General features: G+C 36.6%; 1 protein-coding gene across 2 annotated transcripts in view; it reads right to left on the bottom strand.

Annotated features, from left to right (window-relative positions):
- Nucleotides 1-22,218, bottom strand: part of KITLG (KIT ligand) — a 97,073-nt gene that overhangs the window by 12,272 nt on the left and 62,583 nt on the right. Inside the window, exons 4-9 of one of the 2 annotated variants that reach the window (XM_043446400.1) lie at nucleotides 14,959-15,129; nucleotides 12,338-12,497; nucleotides 11,525-11,608; nucleotides 2,895-3,004; nucleotides 2,173-2,240; nucleotides 1,095-1,171 (exon numbers count right to left, since the gene is read on the bottom strand). In XM_043446400.1, coding sequence (XP_043302335.1) covers nucleotides 1,132-1,171; nucleotides 2,173-2,240; nucleotides 2,895-3,004; nucleotides 11,525-11,608; nucleotides 12,338-12,497; nucleotides 14,959-15,129 — 633 coding nt within the window. In that variant the 3' untranslated portion in view covers nucleotides 1,095-1,131. The remainder of the gene's footprint in view (nucleotides 1-1,094; nucleotides 1,172-2,172; nucleotides 2,241-2,894; nucleotides 3,005-11,524; nucleotides 11,609-12,337; nucleotides 12,498-14,958; nucleotides 15,130-22,218) is intronic. The other variant, XM_043446401.1, reaches the window with a different exon arrangement.

Here is a 22,218-nt window from a genome sequence, read left to right as displayed (position 1 = left end):
ATTCAGAAGGGAGAGCTGGACGGACAGTGACAGGGAAGTAAAAGGCAAAGCTCCCCAGAGACCGCGTCTGTAATAATCTGGGCAAGTAAATGATCCTCCAACCAGGGGAAGAACGGAAGCTTTAGAAAAATGAAAGAACACTCATACCCCACTGGAATACATGCGAGTGCATGGGCAGAACAGAAGTAATAGCCAGTTGGCAGCAGTAAAATGGGACGAGCATGCAGGATGATGGATCAGGTTAGTGCCATTCAGGGTGCTCCCCACACCACGTCTGCAACTATTTTGGAAGCTAAGGCAGTAGACAGGAGAGGGGAGAGGAGATGTAAATAACAGTGCCCTCCCAGTCCTGTCCTCCTGGTCTTCCTTCTCCCCGAGCCCTCCACAGACCCACACAACCCCAACCTCAGGTATCTATCCCTGGCTTGTATTCAGTGCGTCCGGGGTTCTGGACTGTGATGAGGCACAATGAAGACCAGTCATGTGGCAGGTGGCACCTTACCTTGATGCTTTCCCTCTCCTGACTACAAGGGATTTTGACCTCTACTCCTTTTCCTTAAAATAGCAAGGAAATGTTTTTGGTTTGCACTTGATTGAGCATTTAACAAATGAGATACGTTTCCTATCATGTTAGAATAACCACAGCGAATTGAAATTGGTTTTATTTATTCTTCTTCTATTTAATTTTAGTCCTACTTTGCTCTATTCCCCTTGCTTATTTTCTGGCCTCAAAAATAAGCACTCAGGAATTCCCTGGCAGTCCAGTGGTTAGGACTTTACACCTTCACTGCTGAGGACGTGGGTTCAGTCCCTTGTTAGGGACCTAAGATCCCATAAGCCATGTGGTGTGGCCAAAAAGAAAAAAAAAAAAAAAGGAAACACTCAACTGTTAATGTTTTGTATAACTCCTATACAAGACGGATCCACTAATCTGGAGTAACACCGCTTGCCTTTCAAAACTTGAGAATGCACAATTCAGTGTAACAGTTTCAGCTGACATACTGACATCAGCTTGATAGAAGACAATACATTCTGGCATCCAGGATACTGTGTAGTTCCCGTTATATCTTTTAGCTTGAATTCTAAAAACTTACCAATGTACAAAAGTAACAGTGTTGATAGAAGCCACAATTACACTTCTTGAAACTCTCTCTCTTTCTCTTGCAACATGCTGAAAACCAAGAAACATGCTTATTTGCTTTAAGACAGATTCTGAAGTATATCATGACCTGGGCACTGTAAAGGGCAGTTTTTACTTTTCTATAAATACAGGAGCAAAAAGCTTACAAAATTGGGTGGGAAGTTTACTTTCATAATATTACTATAGGGAGGACTTCAACACAGTCTCCCCAATTAGTTAAAAAATTCTCTATGCATATGCAGATACATATACAGAAAATGCTTATATGTGCTTAATATGTGAATGCATACACATGCAACATGATATAAGAGAAAATAACATGCCAAATGGAAAAACCATAACTGAGTGTAAAGTCAAAGTACTGGTCCTGGGCAGTATGTGGAAAGAGTAAAATAGTGATCAGAAGTCAACTATCATAAGACAAAAGGTATCTTAAAACAAATTTTGTATCTGGCTTTAAAAAAATACTGAGTAAGCTGAAATACGTTAAAGGCTCCAAAATCCAGAGTGAGGTCAAATATATGAAGTGTGAAAGAGAAAAGCACAGAAAATATCTTGACTAGGAGGTGATATCAAGAATGGGGTTTACAGAAGGAGACGAAGGTGGAATTTAGAAGGGCCAAGGAAGGTTCTATGGCAGCAACTCAGACAAGATGAAAATAATCACTGCTGCTAAAGAAGGAACTAAGCATGTCTCGGTTATAGTGTGGGAAAGAGGATGGGAAACGTGCCTCCCGAGCTCCATGACCAGGAACACGATGAGCAAGATTCTGCTGCTTATAGAAAAAGAGAGCGCATACCCTAAGAAGGGTCAGGAAGACAATTCTGTGAAGGTATTTCACAGGTAAGTGGAGATGTGGGACTGAAGAGACAATGGGAGATCAGAAATGGAGCTAAAAGTGGGAAGACATTGATTAGGAGCTGCCATCGTGAGGGTGAAACACTTCTTAAAAGATGTTATGAGCACATGCATGGTATGTGAAGTGGCGGGGCCAACCTTACTGATGAACATCTCTAGTAAAATGAAGTACCTTATTTCATTATCCTCTTCATTAATCTGTCTGTTTTCAACTGTCCTTGTAAGATTTGGTTGTTTCTTCTGGGAAAAGAACAATGATATGTATTAAAAAATTATCATGTCCTATTTAAGAGGTAAATAGTCTTCACTTCCATGTCTTCGTCAGCAGGCAGCCTATGAAAATACTTTTGCAGTAAGAAAATTACGAAAAATGCATGGTACTATCACTCAAAAGTTTCAGGATGTTGGAGATGAAAGAGTAGTAAAGAAACAAAGATCTCAATAGTAATCAAATTAAAAAGACATTTCAAAAAGCTGATTTGCAATCATTTAGCACATTTAAAAATTTCAGACAGGCTTCAATGAGAAGAGAAACAAGAGTAGAAATCCAAAAATAGCAGATCATACAAATGGCATTTCTAGCTAATTTCAAGCACATCATATATTTATTCCTTTTTATATTCAGTTCAGACTAATAAAACCAGTTTTCATTTTCTTAAGTATGTATTCTCAATTAGAGGAGTGGTCTTCAAAACATAAGGAGGAATGGGGGACCCTTTCTAAGGTTTATATTCTGTGGAGGCTATAATTTAAGACATATCCTATCTTACTGTTTTCTTGGTAGGATCCTTTCTTAGAAAACGGCAGTTAACCATTTACGTAATGTAGAATGAACAAATAAATATGTAAAGTTTTTGATTAAGGGAAAAAAAAAAAAAGAACAACAACACTTACCTTCCAGTATAAGGCCCCAAAAGCAAACCCGATCACAAGAGAAAAGAACGCTGGCAATGCTACGGCTGCCCATTGTAGGTTGGAATCTTCAGTGGAATTTGAGGCCTTCCCTGTAATTTAAACAGTACAGTGGTGAACACCACATACCCATATCCATGCCAGAGGTTTTGCTCTTAATGCTGTGGTTGTTCCCAACTGTTTCTGAAATGTACTCTGGACCTATCTGTTTAAAATATTTAACATACTGATTTTTCCACTTTCAATACAAGTTCATGTAGTTTCTGAAAGATATAAGGTGAAAAAGAAACCCCACAGGCAGAAGGCTGCCTGACTTGGTTAATGTGGACCCATAGGGAACACAGATAACATATACCTGAAAATGATGTCTATCTAATCAAGCAAATCCATCTTCTATGCCTTTATCTTCTAACACCTTTTCACTTTTTTACATGTCACATCTTGCCAAGAAAATTTAAAGATGACATTCTGCAACCTGATCAAGGTCTTGATGCATCAAGCTATGTCTGGCCTGTCTCAAATTTTAAGTTAATATCTGAACATTATGCTTAGGGTATTTTCAGGGACCTCAAGCTTAGAATTATGGTGTCTCTTCATGGCATTTACTGGATACCAAGCAGTGCATTGCACAGTGCTATGGACTAAAGGTTTCAATTTTTCAGGCTTTCTATGTTAGAAAGCCAGAGACTACTGAACAGGGAAGAATGGCTGGAAACACCAGTGTTTCCCCATATAACTGAGAGAGAAAACCTGCACATGAAATCAACTTGGAACACCTCCCTTCATCCTGCTCTGATATTTCTCGAGAAGCAGAATGATTCAGGAATTAAACAACAAAACTCCCCTAAGGGTCTCTTGCTTCCATCACAAAATTTAACATTTTGACAGATTTTTCCTGTCTCCTTACAAGAAACAACTTCCTTGTTTGAGAACATGGACATGTGTGTGTCAACTTGTAAGAGTTAAACTGTCAGTTCTCTTTGGAAGATGTAATACATTTATAAATTATATACTTTGAGCAGTCATATGATCAAAATGTAAGCCAATTAGGTACAAGTGACTGTTTGGGGCTCTGATATTTGGCAATGATACTTGGGTTACTGTGTCAGCCTACAGTCACCTATTTAATATTAAGTACCTAAAGTACATGATCTAAAAGAATCAAACCACTGTATGTGTATTAGCATTTAAGAGGGAAAAATAAACTTATAGATTTAACCTGAGAGGCAAGAAATAAATCTTATCTATTGTAGTGAGAATAGGAATTGCCCTTCTCCCTACCATTTGGAAACTTGGAACAGAAAACTCACTAATTCTACAATTCTTATGTTTCCAAACAGGTTCTCATAATAGTAAGTTTGGGTGTGCGCTGGGGCAGGGTAGGGGGAACATGGTGAGTAATGGTGCCCCTTATACTTAAAGGAGATGGAGTAAAGAACTGGACTCTTCTATTCATGTAACTATGAATCACTTCCTAAGACCAGACTGACAGATCTTTTGGCCAACCCCATGGGAAATATGTTTTAGGCATCTTAAAACTCAACATGAAAAAAAAAAAAAAACCTCAACATGAATTTTATCACCAAAATAAGCCTAAGTTATAAAATGGGATTCGTCATAATTGAAGGAACACTATTGTTACAATAATAAAGCTATTTAAGGGTTATATAAGATTATATGTGCTTGTCTGAGATTTTGCTACTATTTATAAAAGTGATTTCTTTGAGGAAATGTGTTTGGAGTTACAGGCAATTCTGGCCATTTTAGAAATGTTTGTATCACTATTGGTAAATAATAATTTGGGTATTTGTGTTTGTATTCCAGTGACATGTTCGAATTCCCACTGACGGCCAACACTGTCTATTTTGATTGCTGGCATGTGATTATGCTTTGGCCAAGTGACATATCCAGACATATACAGAGAACAAAGAAAGCTATGAATATTCTGTCCCCAGACTCAGTGGAAAACTAACCAGTGGGGATGGTGCTACAGAGAACTCCATTGCCCATGTTTGAGAAGCCAGATGTCCCAGAGTCAAGGCAGCTAACCATCTGTTCTTCCTGTTCTATCCAAAGGCCAAATCTTGAAGTATTAGTCAGACCAGAGGAAAGATCATACCCACCAGCAGTAAGCCGAAAGAACTTGTTACAGAGTGAGTTGCTCTGGGATTCCCCACTCTAAATCTTTCTCAGCTGGGAGGACAGCCCCCAGGGGAGGTGTTGCAAATAAAGCCAAGCTGGAGGAGCGACTACAGAAAGCACACCTCGCTCTCCCAGAACACTGTGACTTGTTAACCAAAGTCCTACCCCGAGGACTGTGGCCCTGAGCAAAGTTCTGGACTTTGACTAACACCTAGCACCAGGCCTCCTGTGTGAGAGAGAAAAGGAGATAGGAGGTGGTCAGATCCACAGGAGCTGACGTCACCTTCTACAGAGGCCTCACTTCCTTATTTCTACTCTTCATGTAAATGGTTTCACAGCTGGGCCTTGGGTCCTCTTCAGTGATCCTGCCATCCCTCTTCCAGGAGAGAAAATCTACTCCATTAGAAAAGGCTTGCTTACACCTCCAAGGCGTGATTCCCAATACTTGCTACTGCTGCTATCCATCAGGGGTCAATGAGATCTGAATTATGTGCCTCAAGGGCCAAATGAAGGGTGTGTGTGTGTGCTAAATCACTTCAATTGTGTCTGACCCTTGCGGCCCCATGGACTGTAGCCCGCCAGGCTCCTCTGTCCATGGAATTCTCCAGGCAAGAATACTAGAGTGGATTGCCATTTCCCACTCCAGGGGACTTTCCCAACCCAGGGATCGAAACTGTGTCTGTCTCCTGTATTGGAAGGGGCATTCTTTTCCACTAATGCCACCTGGGAAGCATAAATGAAGGGTATTGGGTCCAAAGTGTTGCTTTTATATAAAAATGCTTCTAAGTTTATGGGGGTGGGGAAGCTCATCTGGACAGGATTTGAGTAATCCTGAATTCCTGAGTTCTTATTAGTTGTTCTCATTATTATGAAAACTGTTCAGTGTTCAAAACTGGTGGGAACTGACTTGTGTGGTGTGACTAATAATGCCGGACATCTGTACAAACACAGACCACAAAAACCTGTGCTACAGTTCTGCTGAGTTTCTTTGTAGAGTGAGTCTGCTTATGGGCACCATGCCCATGAATACGTCTCTCTTCTCAATTCTTAGAAAACATGCAACTCAGTACTCTCCCCTTGATTCAGAGCTCACTGCAGGCTCGCCACTTACTGACCCGGCCTCGCTGCCTCTTAATTGTTCTAATAACTCTTGATGAACATGTACTATGCATCAGGCACGGTGCTAAGTACACATGTGCTGACTCATTTAAGACTCATAGAAAACTTATGAAGGAAAGATTATCAACCTCAGTTTGATCGAGGAGTCCAGAGCGATTAAAACACTAGCCTAAGATCACACAGCTAACCAAGGGCTAGAGCTGGGCAGTGGTCTTTCTAGAAGATGTGTAAGGTAATGTCAAAGTAAGGATCTTCTCTCTGTCATTTAAATATACTGTCTGTAAGGATCGCAAACTTAAACATTTTTAAAACACACTTTAGCTTGGTACAAAGAATATTACCATTACTTTGAAAGCACAATTCCCTCTGGATAATTTTTACATGTTTACCTTATCCCATGATTCTCCCTTATAAGCTACAGAGAGGGCACTTACACCTCTGGACTGCTCCATCATATGCCATGGTCCTCTGACCAGTATGGCAACAATTGGGGTCTTATCCCTGAAAACAGCATGGCTTCTTCAAATTTCCTTGACCATATGCACCAAAACTTCTTACTTTCCTTATGCTACAACTAAAGACATTTACATACTTCTATTAAATATAGTATAAATAACATAAAATATGAATATTTTGATTTGTGTCTGCTTCTCTTATGAGACTATACACTCCATAACAGCTAGTCCTATCCATGGGTATCTAAGTGCCATATTCATGAGTGAGAACACCTAGCCAAAAGCTGCTGATCAATCATGCAAGACCCACTTTTTTTTTTTCTTTTTTTAAAGAAGAAAGGGAGAAAAAGGGAAACAAAAAACAAGTCTGGTCATTCACATTGTCATTTAAAAACTACCGACAGTCTCAAAGGTATAGGACCGAACAGGTGTTATATATTCAGTTGTCATGTAAGTAGAAAAGATTTTGCATTCAACCCTGATGATAGCAATTTAACCTTCCCAACGTAAATAATTATCATACTAAACAAATTATACAAGGCAACTACTTTCAGACCTTGACCAAAAGGCAATGCAGGAGTGTAATCCCTGGGAGAGGGAAAATGCAAGAGATGAGACCCACAACTGTCCCGACTTGCTGGATGGGTGACAGCTTTTGACTTAGTGGCCTCACTGCGATAGGAAATCAGAGAATGAAGCTTAGGGCTGCTGCCTTAGCTGAAGGCAGGGCGGTTTGTGAGGCAGGGTTATTTTGGGGAGAGGAACTGTGCAGAAAAGAAGTGCTACAAGTGTCTGGAGGAGACTCAATCATTGGTTGAATAATAAGCTATACATGCATAGGGAGAAACTTCACAAAAGCTGGCAATAAACAGTGTCCGGGAAACCATGACTTAAACAAAGACCCTAGCAGTCAATTCAGAGACAAAGAAGTTCTGACAAGCAAGAATGGAGAGATTTTCTAGGCATTCAAGAAATAGCTCAGCGACTCCATGCCTTAGAAATAAGGCTACTCTCCCTCCACCCTCTAAGAAAGCTTAAAAAAAAAAAAAAAAAAAAAAGCCTAGGAAAGAAGAGAAAGCTGATCTGCTAGGAACTGAACTAACTGCCTATCAGAATAAAATAGTCGCTGAAGGAATGCTACAAAATCCAGATATTCAACAACATAATACCTATAATATCCAGCATATGTTCAAAAATTACTAGCTATCTAAAGGAAGATGTGACCCACAATCAGGAAGAAAAAAAAAATCAGTTAATAGAAACCATGATGGGATGACCTACATATTGAAATTTGAAAACAAGAACTTTAGATACGCTATTGTAACTATATCCAAGAGCCAAAAAAGAAAATATTGTCATAATGAATATGCAGATGGAAAATCTCAGCAGAAAAATATAAAATATAAAAAGAATCAAATGAAAATTCTAGAACACAAAGTACAAATTTAGAAATGAAAAAAATGCACTGGATTCAATCCCATAGAATGGATAGCACCAAGAGTGAGCCCTATGTAAACTATGGACTTTGGGTGATATGAGGTGTCCATGAAGATTCCTCCATTGTACAAATGCACCACTCTAGTGGGGGATGTTGATAATGAGAGAGGCTATGCATGTGTGGCAGGCAGTGTATGGAAAATCTCTGTCTATTCACCTCAATTTTGCTGTAAACCTTAAACTGCTCTAAAAATATAAAGTCTTAATAAAAAAAATTAATGGAAAAAGGAAAACTTACTGGAAGAAAAATTTAGCAGATGACAGAAAAGTCAGGGAACTTGAAAATAGGTTGAAATTATTCATCTTGAATATTAAAGAGAGGTTGGAAAAAAAATTAACAAAACTTCCATGATCTGTGAGACTGATTTTATCAATAATATATGTGGGATTATTATGTGTGTGATTGTACGTATGTGTGATTCTTAAACTTACATATCCAAGAAGCTTGACAAACAAGAAAACCACTCCTAGGCGCATCTTATTTAAACTCCTAAAACAGAAGTAAATTTTGAAAGGCACGGGGCGGGGGGGAAATGACTCAGTACATATAAGGAAAAACATCATATAAATGCTGGCTGCCTTTTTGTCAAAAACAATAGAAGCAGGAAGACAATGGAGTGACATCTTTAAAGGACTCAAAGAAGAAAACTCTTGTTAACCCAGAATTTCGTATCTAGTAAAAAGCACCTGCAATACTGAAGACAAAGACATTTTTCTATTAAAAGAAAAAGAATTTGTTGGCAACAGATCTGCACTACACGAAATGCTAAGGAAGCTCTTCAGCCAGAAAGGAATTAGCGCTAGACAGAAACTTGGATTTACAAGAGGAAATGAGGAGTAACAAGAAATAATAAATATGTGGGTAAATGGAAAATATTTTTTTTCCCTTCTTTTTAAAAGATGGGCTTAAGCAATAATTTTAAGACTGCATTGTGAGGTTTATAACCTCCGTAAATATATATGTCAGCACAGCACAAAAGATGGTTATAGGCAAGTGGAACTATCCTGTTGCAAGATTCTTACATTGTTTCTGAAGTGCTGCAACATTAAATAAAGTTACAAGTTAAGATGTATATGGTAACTCCTAAAGCAACCACAAAATGTCAAGAGGTGCTGTGGAAAAGACAACAGAGTAATTAAAATAGAGCACTAAAAGTCGATCAATCAATGAACACACAAGAGGGCTGCAAAGGAGGAACAGAGGATCAGTAAGCATGTGGTGCCAGTAAAAAAATTGTCGGCCTACATCTAACCAAACCGATAACTGTTATTAAATACAAAATGGATGAAACAGCCTAATTAATGAAAATAAGGGACTAGATAAAATAGCAGGGCCCAACTGCATCCTGTCTATCAGAGATATACTTTCAAAATAAACATAAGAAGAAAAACAATATATATGAAAAGAGTAAATATAAGAAAGGCTGGCTCTACCAATGTCAAACAAAATATGCTTCAAAACAAGAGCTCTAGCAGAGTTAATAAGGAATATTTCAGGAAGATGTAAAAGTCAGTTACTCAGGAAAGATATAACAATAATAAATATATAAGTACTTAATAATAGAGCTGCTAAGTAGGTGAAGCAAAAACCTTAGAACCAAAACAAGAAACAACCAAACCCACAATCAAAAGGAAAGATTTTTAATGCCCCCTCTCAGTAAATGATTAAAAATTTGACAAACAATGTAATAAGAACAGAAGATCTGAAAGTTACCAACAACTTGTTTCAAATTTCAGAATGCTACACCTGAAACTTTAATATTCATAAAATGTCTCAATAAATTTCACAAGACTACAGTGTATGTTCTCTGACAGTAATGGAGTTAATTTAGAAACCAATAATAAGATATCTAGAATAATCACATGTTTTTAGACAACAAACAACCCACTTTTATATTCCCATGAACAAAAGAAGAAATCACAAGGAAAATTATTTGTAAAGAAATATAATGGAAACACAATATATCAAAATATGTGGAATTCAGCTAAAGCTGCTTATAAGGAAATTTATACCTTTAAGTGCTTATTTTAGAAAAGAAGAATAGTTTAGAGTCAATGATCTAATTTTTCTACCTTGAGAACTTAAGAAGTTAGAACAAGCTGAACAAATTAAACCCAAGGTAGACGTAGGGAAATTATGAAAGGTAAGATTATAAATCAATGAAGTACTAACAGAATTTTAGAAGTCAAAAATCACTTCTTTGAAAAGATTAATAAAATTCTTAGTAAGAAAGACCTTAACATATATAGTGTCTTCAAATTTTTCAAATCCAATGGGTATTCAGAATTTTAAATCTTAGAATATTTCTGTCCTATAAATATTATATATTATATAATATCCTCAATGAGGTATGAGTAGCACCCTATAGTCAAACGCATTAATATTTCTTAGTGAAAGGCATGCCTTAGTGAAAGACATACCCACTTTTAAAGGGTAAAGATTATAAATAGCCTCATCAAGTCAGGTTTTGGTGGCAAAACGTCCCAAACAGATTGGATTTTAGAGGTTTTCCTTTTGATTTCTGAATTGCAGCATTGCTATTGTGGGTTTGTATTAAATTGGTTACTCTTTTTTACAGAGAGGTCTTTGATGCTCTTGAACACATGAGAGTGTCCCATTACTAACTTTTAAGGGACGATCCTCTCAGCCAAGATCACAGGATGAATTTTTTCCTCCGACAGCATCCATGAGACTAAAGGGTCAGAATATTTAGTAAATCCAATGACGCTTATAGTGACCTCTGCCTAGGGAGGTAAGTTTAGCCTGTCAGTTGTGTCCGACTCTTGCGACCCCAAGGACTGTAGCTCACCAGGCTCCTCTGTCCATTGGATTACATTTGGGGAAAAAAAAGGACATCAGACTTCCAGAAAACTGGATTCTTCTTCATGAACAAGGATAGAAATTTCAGAGAAAGAAGCATATTGTCCCCCAACATATAATTTTATAGTAAAATTTAAAAAAAATCATCAAATTTCCAAACATACAGTAGTAAAATAGTGTTATACACAACAAAACAGAAGATATCCTTGGAATTTTACACAGCCAGCACCTGTATTTTCCATTTTAAAATTCCATTTTTTTGTCAGGCAAATTCCATGCAGAATATATTTCGAGTCAACAATGAAAAAAGCTTAAGTCATCTAAAAGTAATTTCATGCCTTATTGAAAACTATCTTAGCAGAAAATTTATTACCCCAATTAAACATCATCTCCAGCTGTAGGGAAATCCAATTGTGCAAGCCTAATTATTTAATTCTCAGGAAAATCATAACAGGAAGAATAGTAAGAGAACAGAATTAATAGTGGTGATTGCAGAAGTTTCCTTTAAAGCTCATGCAATACTCCTAACAGAAGCTAACTGGAGCCATGCATGCATTAAATCAGACATATGTACTTACTATTACTGCTACGGCTGTCATTCCTAAGGGAGCTGGCTGCAACAGGGGGTAACAGAAATGGTTTTGTGACACTGACTCTGGAATCTAAATAGAAAGCAATAATGCGTCAGTGTTGCATGGCGATGTACATAAATTAAAGAGTCCTCAAAAGGTGAAGTGCAATATTAGAGTACTTTCCAGGCCTGCTTCCCAAATCTTGATTATTCAGATCCTATTTATTTTATACTGGGTCCTGCTATTCTATTTTTACTAAGAAATTCACCAAAGTCACCTTACAGGACAAAGATTCACTGCCTACACACGCTGATAAATGTAAATAATGCAAACAGTCGGCAATTGGTCACTTTTTCAAAATAAGTAATGAAATTAAAATTTTGTATCATAAGGATGGTAGCGGGGAGGAAGTCTCAGTACAGGGTAAGTGGTGAAGATGAGAATTCATGACTCAGAGTTAGACCCCTAAGGAAAAGATTTGAGAAGGGGACATTAAGAAGACTGGAAGTGAAAAAGAATATAATTATATATTACTAGTAAATATCAGGTGAAAATGAGTGACTATCTCATATATCATTTATTCATGCACAATTCTGTACTTTGAAGATGGTTAAGTGTTGTCTGGGCTTGAACACCAACAAATATATAACTTTTTTTTTCTTTCTTTTGCCACTGATATTTGCTTTTATATTAGACATACACACACACATGTCTTTTTCTAGCTACATATATATTTGAGTCAGAAGTAGATTCTTACCTACACATAAAAGATTCAATCTTGCTTTTTACATTTATTTTAGGAATACTTGTATGTCTTACCTTTTTCAGGACTTGATGTTGAGGAAATCACACATTCACTCATTTTAGAAGCCACTATCTCCAAGTCCTTGAAGGCATCGATGGATTTGTTAAAAATTCCAAAGAATTTCTCAGGAGTAAACTGCCTGGGTTCTGGGTTCTTGGATGATTTTTTTACATTCTAGAAGAAGAAAAAAATAAAAAAAACAAGATTAGGTTTTTCAAATAGCCTGCAGATTTAACTAATGTCAAAGTAATAGACTACAAATATGTCCTTGACAGATTCAAGTGAAACTGACACTTTTAGACAGCTTTTTAAAGTAACATTGTTAATATTTTAGGAACATTATCTATTGAGTTAAATTTGAATTAGATTTTTAAAGTCTTTTTTTGCCTCTCCACAGGGCATGCAGGATCTAGTTTCCCAACCAGGGATCAAACCTGCGCTCCCTGCAGTGGAAGCCCAGAGCCTAAAACCACTGGACCACCAGGGAAGTCTCTAGACAACTGTTTTACAACTCATAATTCAAACTGGCACTATAGGACAAGTGATTCTATGCAGTTCAGTCTGGGACTCAATTCCGGATAAAAGGAAGAGGGTGGTGGTGAGGGTGAATAAGGTGAAAGCAACATCATAACAATGAAATAATCCTAACAACAAATTACAAACTGTTCTCTTTGGAGATGTTCATTAAAATCATTACTTCTCATTAAAAATATACACAACACATGCTCCAAATATGCACTAATTAAAAAGTCTAATGATGATAAATACTGGCAAGGACATGGAGCAGAGGGGGTCTCTTATATACCAGTGGAATGACATAAATTGGCACTTTGATATTAGTATGGTTGGACATGCTCCCATCCTGTGACCCAGAAATTCCACTCCTAGATAACTATAAGGAAACTCTTGCAAGATGTACCAGGAGGCATATTAAGAAAGTTCTTGCCAGCAGTGTTTATAAATTCTTACACCAATCAACAGGAGAGTGGTTTAATAAATAGTGGTATACTGAATCAATGAAATGTTCTATGAACAGTAAAAAAAAATCAACTACAACTTTAATAATCAATGTGGATATCTTATAATGTGGAGTGAAAGAAGCAAGTCTCAAAAGCATAAAAAGAGTATGATTTTTCTATAAAATCCCCAAACAAGTCAAAGCTATATTTTAGGAATTCAGAAATATATGAAAAGTGAAAGTCGCTCAGTCATGTCTTTGCAATCCCATGGACTATACAGTCCATGGAATTCTCCAGGCCAGAATACTGGAGTGGGTAGCCTTTCCCTTCTCCAGGGGATCTTCTCAAACATGGTTATCTATCAATAAATGCAGGTAATAATAATTAGAGTTAACACCTATGTACCACTTACTATGTACTACTCTAAGTATTTTATATATGTTAACCTCTGAACAACTGAGAAATACCACCTGATATGAATCTCTTGGGTTCTAGCCAAAGTGCCACGGTTAGTAAATGTACACTTTTTGGTATCTGGAATCCTCTTCTAGATAAATTGTCATTTATTGACCAATTAATTCATCTTTCAGGCCCTAGGGCATATCTTATTTTCTTCATGACACCTTGTCTGGGATACTTGACTTTTTGTGACCTCTACTTATCATTGCCATTAGTATTTCATTCATACTGATATGATAAAAAGGGATGCTAACTCTAAGATGTCATTGATTATAAGATACATTCTGATTGGGAAATTAGAAAGTAAAACAGTAGAAATGATGAATTATAGTGATTAGGTTACTGGCATTATGAGAATTTTAAGATTGGAGAGCACAAATGGGATGGAGGTCGGGTCTTAGAGAGTGACTAGAATTTGAATGGAGACAGAGTATTTGACTATTACTATACAGCATCATGGTTAAAGCCTTAGGTTTGAACTTCAAGAAGGCCTGTAGGCTAAACCTTGGCTTGTGAACTCTATGCCAAAACAGGTGTCCCAAGAGGTCATTTATTATCTAGACACAGTGTTATAAAATTAAAAAAAAACACTGTTAACATTTTACTTTGCCAAATATGGGGCTAAAAATTCATCATTATCATGTAACATTAGCTCCTCTTATTGTCCCCATTTTATGCGTAAAGAAGGGGAGCAAAGCTATTACTGAACAAAGCCAGAATTTGACCTCCAGCATCTCATCATTAATCTCTAGTGGGTACATTGCTTCTTTAATATACTTTGAACTCAAAGCACTGCCAGACCCATACTCTGAAGTGACAACTAATCATCAAATGACCCAAAGACGTTAAAATGCACTTCTTTGTTGTGATATTATTACTATAGATAAGAGGTCAAGTGTTCATTATAGGCAATTTTCCATTTAAAGGTAAATGAACATTGGTAGAACCTTATCCATGAAATAAAGTCAGGGTTGTTTTTATAAATGCATTGTGAATACATTTTATTTTTATATTAAGTGACAACATTTAATTGTCTTAGTATACATTTCAGTTGTGATATAACTATAAACATTTATTTTCTGTGCTCATCTTAAAAATTTTTTAAGTTACAAATTTATAAATTAAAAATCTCACAAACACGTCCCCACCCCTGCCACCACCAATCAGCCATAGGTTACAGAGACAAGTAATAAAAAGCAGTCCCAATACAAAGTTACCTCAGATGAGTGTTCTTCCATGCACTCCACAAGGTCATCAACTATTTTCACAAGTTTGTCTATGATGGAATAATTACTCAAGCCTTCAGAAATATTTGAAAACTTGTCCAGAAGATCCGTCAAGCTGACTGACAGTTGTTCCACCATCTCGCTTATCCAACAATGACTAGGCTGTAAGAAATTAAATGAAAAGAAGACAAAGCACCTGTTTTAAGTACAGTCACTGATTACTGGACAAAAGCTTTCCTTATATCAGAACAGGTTAGTTCTTAGGTTTTGTTTAAGTCATATCTAACAGCTGTTTCAAAATTTCCAAATGCATAAAGATCAGAGGAAATTGTTGATGGTAAAGATTTTGCCCTTCCATGGAAATAAAATTAAGATAGAGCCCTTGACAAGGTTCAGATACTGTGAAATTTAATTCTATGGAAGCATATTTATTTCTCACTTACTGTATTCTGAAATGAATTTTAGACCCAGAGAAATTAAAAAAAAAAAAGTTATAGTGGGAAAGATTCCTATTCTTCAAAGAACTTCCAGTCTTTTGGGGAATTGGAATATGAATCAATAATAGCTTATTTTTCTCAAGATCTTGATAGATTTCAAAGCCTCTTCATAGCTGAGTTTCTGTGGGTGTTAAAAAAAAAAATAGCACTGACAGAATGTGGTCTGAGAGAGAAGCACTTTTGTTTTAGTGGCAGGACCAGCTGCAGAATTTGTGGGGCTAGAAGCTCAAGCCTTGGAGTCAATCAAAACTGGGTTCAATTCTGGCTGAGAGAATCCTGACAAGCTAAATAAATTCTCTGAACCTCATTTTGCCCCCCTGTAGAAAGGGGATAATGGAAGTAAGGTAGTTTTGAGGAGATGAGGTATATAATTTGAATGTAAGTTTCATGAGGGTAGGGTTTTTAAACAATTGTGTTCCCTGTGGTGTCCCCAAGACCTAGAATAGTATCTGGCATGTGGGAGTTGCTCAGAAACTAGTTGCTTAACTGATATAGAAGTGAAAAAAAAAAAGTGAGAAAAAATACTACATAACAAGGGTCCCACATTTTCTGGAAAGGGCTAGATGGCAACTATTTTCAAGCTTTGTATGCTAAGAGGCAAAAATGAAGAATATTGTGTAGGTCCAGTTATATAAGAGAAAATAAATTTCCACCCATTCTTGTTACTGTTTAAAATGTAATGATTATAAATGGATATAATTTCTTCTGCATAATTAATAATTTAGCTTCTTTTGTAACACAAGTTTAGCAATAAGAGGAATGGAATTCTTTATTTTGGGTCAACATTTTTGTTCACTTAGGGTTAAAAGCATTCTCTATTATCAAGTAGACTGTAAATATTCATCTGTAAAAAGACAAAGTTAAAAAAAATTTTTTTTCATTTATTTTTATTAGTTGGAGGCTAATTACTTTACAATATTATAGTGGTTTTTGTCATACATTGACATGAATCAGCCATGGATTTACATGTATTCCCCAAGACAAACTCTTTTGTACATGTAATATCAGCAACAGACTGGATCTGGTCTATAGAGTGTAGTTTGCCAACCCCTCTTATACATTGCTGCAGATAAATAAAGGTTTAGATTATTAGGGAAAACTTTCATAGTATATTAGGATGAATTATAACATTTTTAAAAATGAATGTGACACCACTTAAAATATAATAATTGAAAATTTACATACTTTGTATATTGTAATATTCTGTTCTCTCTTATAAAGAACTTTGAAGTCTAGGTTCTGATTTATAATTTTAACTGTTAAAATGTTATAATGAAAAAAATAAGATAGATATTAGACAAAGGTAAAATGGTCTTGGCTTCTTAAGATCTCACATAATTTTAAATTATTTCTATTGTAATAAAAATACATAATCAGAGAGGGTAATCGATGCCATGTAAAACAAGTAAAACCCACTACACTTTGTTTTTCTACTTAACAGCAGAATATCTATGTGGGGGAAAGTCATGTAAATCGTGTTTTCTAAATTATATAAGAGAGTCATTTTATATTTATTTAATAGAACAATTTCAATTAACATGACCCAGCCAAAGAGGAAACTGGTTTCTCTACAGATAGGTACGTTGCAATTTCTGGAAGCATTAAATGCCATTCAAAACTTTTAGGGAGTGTTGGCTCTGGCTTCAGATAAGTAGAATAAACAAACTCCTAGTGGGAATTAGTTCAATTTGGCCATTTCATTTGACTCACCAAGCAAGTTCTCAAAGACTAAGTGTTTCCAAAATATGCTGAGAATGAACTCTTTGTTATATAAAATCGGTGCTTATCTAAAGCACATGCAAGTTCATATTTGCATCATTAACAAGTCTCTTTACAAGCTGTCAGTCTTTCTTTGGAGGCTGATTGCTCTGCCAAGGTTCCCTCCATTTAGACAGCAACCATTGCCTTTAGATAGTCATCCCTATCAGCAAGGGGCAGATTTCCTAGGATGTGGGAAACAGTACATTCTGTAAATACTACTTTAGTAGTATTTATATGGTAGAACAGCCTTCACCTATTAGTTCATCCCACTGAAATTGTGCAAATTTTTCCATGGCAAGTACAGCTCATGTATTAATCTTTTCAAACTCTGTCCTTGCTCCACTTTATGAATAAGCTCGCCTGTCCTTCTCTCTGATCCTCTGACGTATAGGAACCAAAATCAAATTCCCCTATTCTGAATTAAGGTACTGTGGTCTGTGCCTTAAATGAACAGGTTGTTTTTTCTTTTTGCTTTCTGTCTGTTTGCTGCTTTTTTTGTGGTTAAAGCAGAGAGGAGCTTGTTGATATGTTTCTTAGTTTTAAACTGGGAACTCTGGGGTGCTTGCTGTCACTTCTGTTTATCTCTATCTTCAACTGAACTCTATGTTTACATTCCTCATTCAAGTTCTTATTTAGCTATGACTACTTGCCCCATGGCCACCCACCCTTGTTTTCACATACCTAATCAACAGTCCAAGCAATCAACTTTTCCCAGAAACATTTTCAACCCTAAACCTGTAATTTCTTACTGTTAAATCATGGAAATCCTATAATCGAATCCTAGCCCAATATCTGCCCCTTTAAGGTTATGAAAAATTCATTGATATTTGACATAAACATCGAGACTACACTGCTGAAAAATACATTTCTAAACACCTTTAACTGTATTTCATTCACTATACATTCTTGCATAATTTTATTGGAAAAGACTATATAATCAATTCAAAGTTATTTCTTTTCACTAATCTGTTTAAAAGCTATATTTTAGCTTTTAAAGTTTATTGAATTTAGGAAAGATAAAACTGAGGTAAACAATATTAAATATCAGCCAGTTTTAACTTGTCTGCCTACAAGAAAGGAAATCAGCCTTGACTAGAACATCAAGCAGTGATGCATTTTCTTTTTAATTAAATGTAGTCAATGATTTCCAGACAGCAAAACACAGTGACCTAAATATTTCATTTGTGAGATGGTATGAAGTCTGTTTTTCAACTCTCACAAGATTATTATGATTAGGAAATAGATAATTAAAAGTGTGCAGTTCACAAATTTAAATTTTTCCTTTACCTTAATAAACAGGCATTACTTATCACTCATCTTTCAGACACCATTTTAAACTAGTTTTATATTCATAGCTATTAACTCAGAATATATATTAGAAGAATGTAAGATATAAATGATGTTCTCTATTTCACTAAAAGAATGTGAAAGATCAGTAAAGTTGATAGAGTCAGACAGGACATCAAAGAGGATGTAAAGAGTATGTTTCAAATTCCTGAAGTACATATAATGTAATGTTTTATTCACCCATATACACACAAAAAGAAATATAGTTTTTTGCTTTGAAAGGGAAAACTTGTCTGGATTTTCCTTAACTTCATACTCTTAATTTCTTACCTTCTTTTTTGGTAGCCTCTGTCTTACATTTTCTGGATCAATTATAACAGCTCTATTTAGGATTATTGAAGCAACATATGCTTTCTATTCATGTTTGTGTGTGTATATATAAATGATATATAACATGTATCATTCTAGAATGCTAACTGAATTGAATCAATGTCCTTGACCTGCTTGCATGCCACCACCACAGAAGATCTGGGTAAAAACTATGAACTTCCTAAGGATTTTAAAGTACCATAAGCACCAAATTAATGATAAGATTAAAAAAAAAAACTATGATTGAAAGCATTCTAAACATAATTAAGAATACGACCATTTCCAAAAACCAACAATGAAAACTCACACATTCACACAAATTTAAAATAGATGATACATGAATTTCACAGGATGTGTGATATAATATCTCTGCAGACCCAGAACTGGTAAATTTGAGACAGTGGCTGAAATAAAAACATCCGAGAGACTTGCTAAATCTGGCCTGCCTTCTTCTCTCCATCCCCTGCTTCATATAAGAAACTGTTCTGGTTTATTAGCTGAAAACATTTGACACAGTATTCTGCATCAGTCTTAGATGAAGAGTCTCCAAGAGCAGTCCAGAAGCCTTCTGGTACTAGAATCTGAAAGTGGACAAAACACACACAAATGTGTCTTCACAGATGTACTTGGCACTGCTTTTCCATTTAGTAACTGTTCTTTGAGAGATATGTGTCTGCTTCATCAGGAAGCCTCATGGAGTTAAGTGCACTGTGAGGGAATTCTCCACAAAGGAGCTGGGGTAAAACACCCATTAGAGATTCTGAGGGAGCAAAGCCCTGGCTCATAAACTATGAGGCTTCTGAGGACTATTCACAATGAGTCTTCCACCCCATCTTCTAATCCAACTAATCTAATTACCAGCATTACCGCCCAGTTTGATTATTTGTTTTGTTTTCTTTAATGTGTGTCAACCTTCAATCTTGCCAGAATGGGAAGTATGAACGCCCACAGGCTCAAAGCGCTCCTTTCTTTCCTCTTGTGCTTCCAGCATTTACCTCCTGGCTGATCAGTCAAAAAGAATCTAGCACCATGCCACTAGAATCGCAATGGTTTAGATCTGGAAGAAATGCTAAAAGACCATCTGGTCCAGTCCCACCAGTTTCAGAAATGGGAAAATCAAGGAAGGTCTTGAGCAGTGAAGTGGTTCACCAAGGTTACACAACAAATTTAAAACAAATATTAGAAACCAAGACTCCCAAGCACTTGCTTAGTTCTTTCTCATCAGTAAATACAGTCAAAACACACACAGCTGCAGCCCTTTCTTCTGCTGGCTTCTCCAGAACTCATATGGTGCCGCTTCTGGACAAGACACACTGGTCCTTCAACTCAGTTAAGAGATTACTTAGGAATTAGAAATGGCTCTGTATCATTTCAGTGAATCCAGAGCTGTATTATAGGAGCCAGATTTCTTCCAGTAACTGTTGCAACCAAATAGCAAGTGCTAATTGCTTTTAGTGGGCTTCCCTGGTGGCCCAGCTGGTAAAGCCTGCAATGCAGGAGACCAAGGTTGGGTCCTTGGGTCAGGAAGATCCTCTGGAGAAAGGAAGAGCAGCCCACTTTAGTATTCTTGCCTGGGAAATCCCATGGGCAAAGGAGCCTGGGTGGGCTGCAGTCCATGGGGTCACAAGAGTTGGACACGACTTAGCGACTAAACCATCACCACCAATTGACTTTAATGGACTCTCCTGACTCCTTCTTGTTTTTCCTCTTAGGACTAGAAAGCAGATATTCCTTGCCAATCTCGAACATTTCATGGGCAGGCAGATTTAAAACATTCCTACAAAAAACACTGTAAAATATTGTGTGTTCATGTTACTGCTGTAGAGTCTCCAAAATCTTAACTTTTTTGAGCTGGGTTTTGTCATGATTTATTTTAGTCCTCTCTCTAAACAATTAATTTGGGTCTTCAGTGTTCACTGCAGACATCTAACTGCATTTTCTTGCTTTAATTAAAGCGAGTAGAAACCTCAATCTGATTAAGATGGTAATCAGTCCAAACACTATAAATACATGTTGTTTCCCCAGGCAGGCCTATAAATGGCCTCTGAGCCAGATACAAAATAGCACCAGGGAGAAAGGTCAATGTGGGAGATGAGGGCAGCCCTGATGAACTAGAGGCTGAGTCTAGTCCTAACTCCGTTAACACACTTCGTGATTTTAGGCAAGTCACTTAATCTATTCAGAGCATCACTTTCTCTGTCTCTAAAATATCTCTGTCTAACCTGTGTGAGCCAACAGAGGGGCCGTTAGCCACCTTCAGCTACTCATCACTCAAACTGTGGCCAGGATGACTGAGGAACTAAAATATTAATTTTGCTTAACTAATTCAACATGTTGAAAGTTAAAAAATCATTACCTGATTTGGTGACTGGAACACTTTTAAAGAATCTTTGGAAAAGCTTAGGTATGTGAATCTGTGTTTTCAATTGCCAATTTTATAAAAATCTAAATGAGTAAATATTTCTGATGAAAATTTAGTGTCTGAACTGGAGTGTACTGTAGATATGAAATACACAGTGGATTCTGAATAAATATTAAAAATTAAAATATGTTGATAATTTTATATGGTTTACAAGGTACAGTGATAACATTTTGAATATATTAGACTAATAAACTTTATTATACTTTTTCATGTTCCTTTTTTTTTTTTTTTAAATGCAGCTACTGGACAATTTAACATTACATATGTGGCTTCTGGGCTTCCCAGAGGGCTCCGTGGTAAAGAATCTGCCTGCCAAGATCTCAGCCGACACAGGTTTGATCCTTGGGTCAGGAAGATCCCTTAGAGGAGGAAATGACAATCCACTCCAGTATTCATGTTAGGAAAATCCCATGGACAAAGGAGCCTGGTGGGCTACAGTCCACGGGGTCACAAGAGTCGGACACGACTGAGCATCTTAACAACATGTGGCTTCTATGCTATTTTTTTCAGGTAGTAATGGTCTAGATGTTCTGAAAGTATCTTAATGTAATCACTTACTTATTAAGATGGGCCCTGTGGTCTGAGTATATAAAAGAGCCACCTAAAAAATAGTACTTAATGTTATGTTTTATTCATTTACCTAAGATTTTATGCTTATTTCTTTGAAATATATACTATATGAGAGCTAGAAGCACACAAGTACAGTGTCTACCTGACTGACTTCCGTTTCCATAGGAAGCATTTCGAATCGTAGGATCCACAATTACAAAGCAGCCACAGCTGACTGGCCAGTGGTGGCGTCCTGAGACAAATGGATCAATCGGAAAGTCCCTCCCCCAAATAGGTAGTAGTGATAAGAACTGATAACTCAGTCTGAGCAGGGTCAAAACTGTAATATGTAAGTGTGGGAGCTCT

Source organism: Cervus canadensis, chromosome 25 (genome assembly GCF_019320065.1).
Source record: "Cervus canadensis isolate Bull #8, Minnesota chromosome 25, ASM1932006v1, whole genome shotgun sequence".
NCBI classification, from domain to species: Eukaryota; Metazoa; Chordata; class Mammalia; order Artiodactyla; family Cervidae; genus Cervus; species Cervus canadensis.
This window is presented reverse-complemented; position numbering and strand designations above follow the sequence as displayed.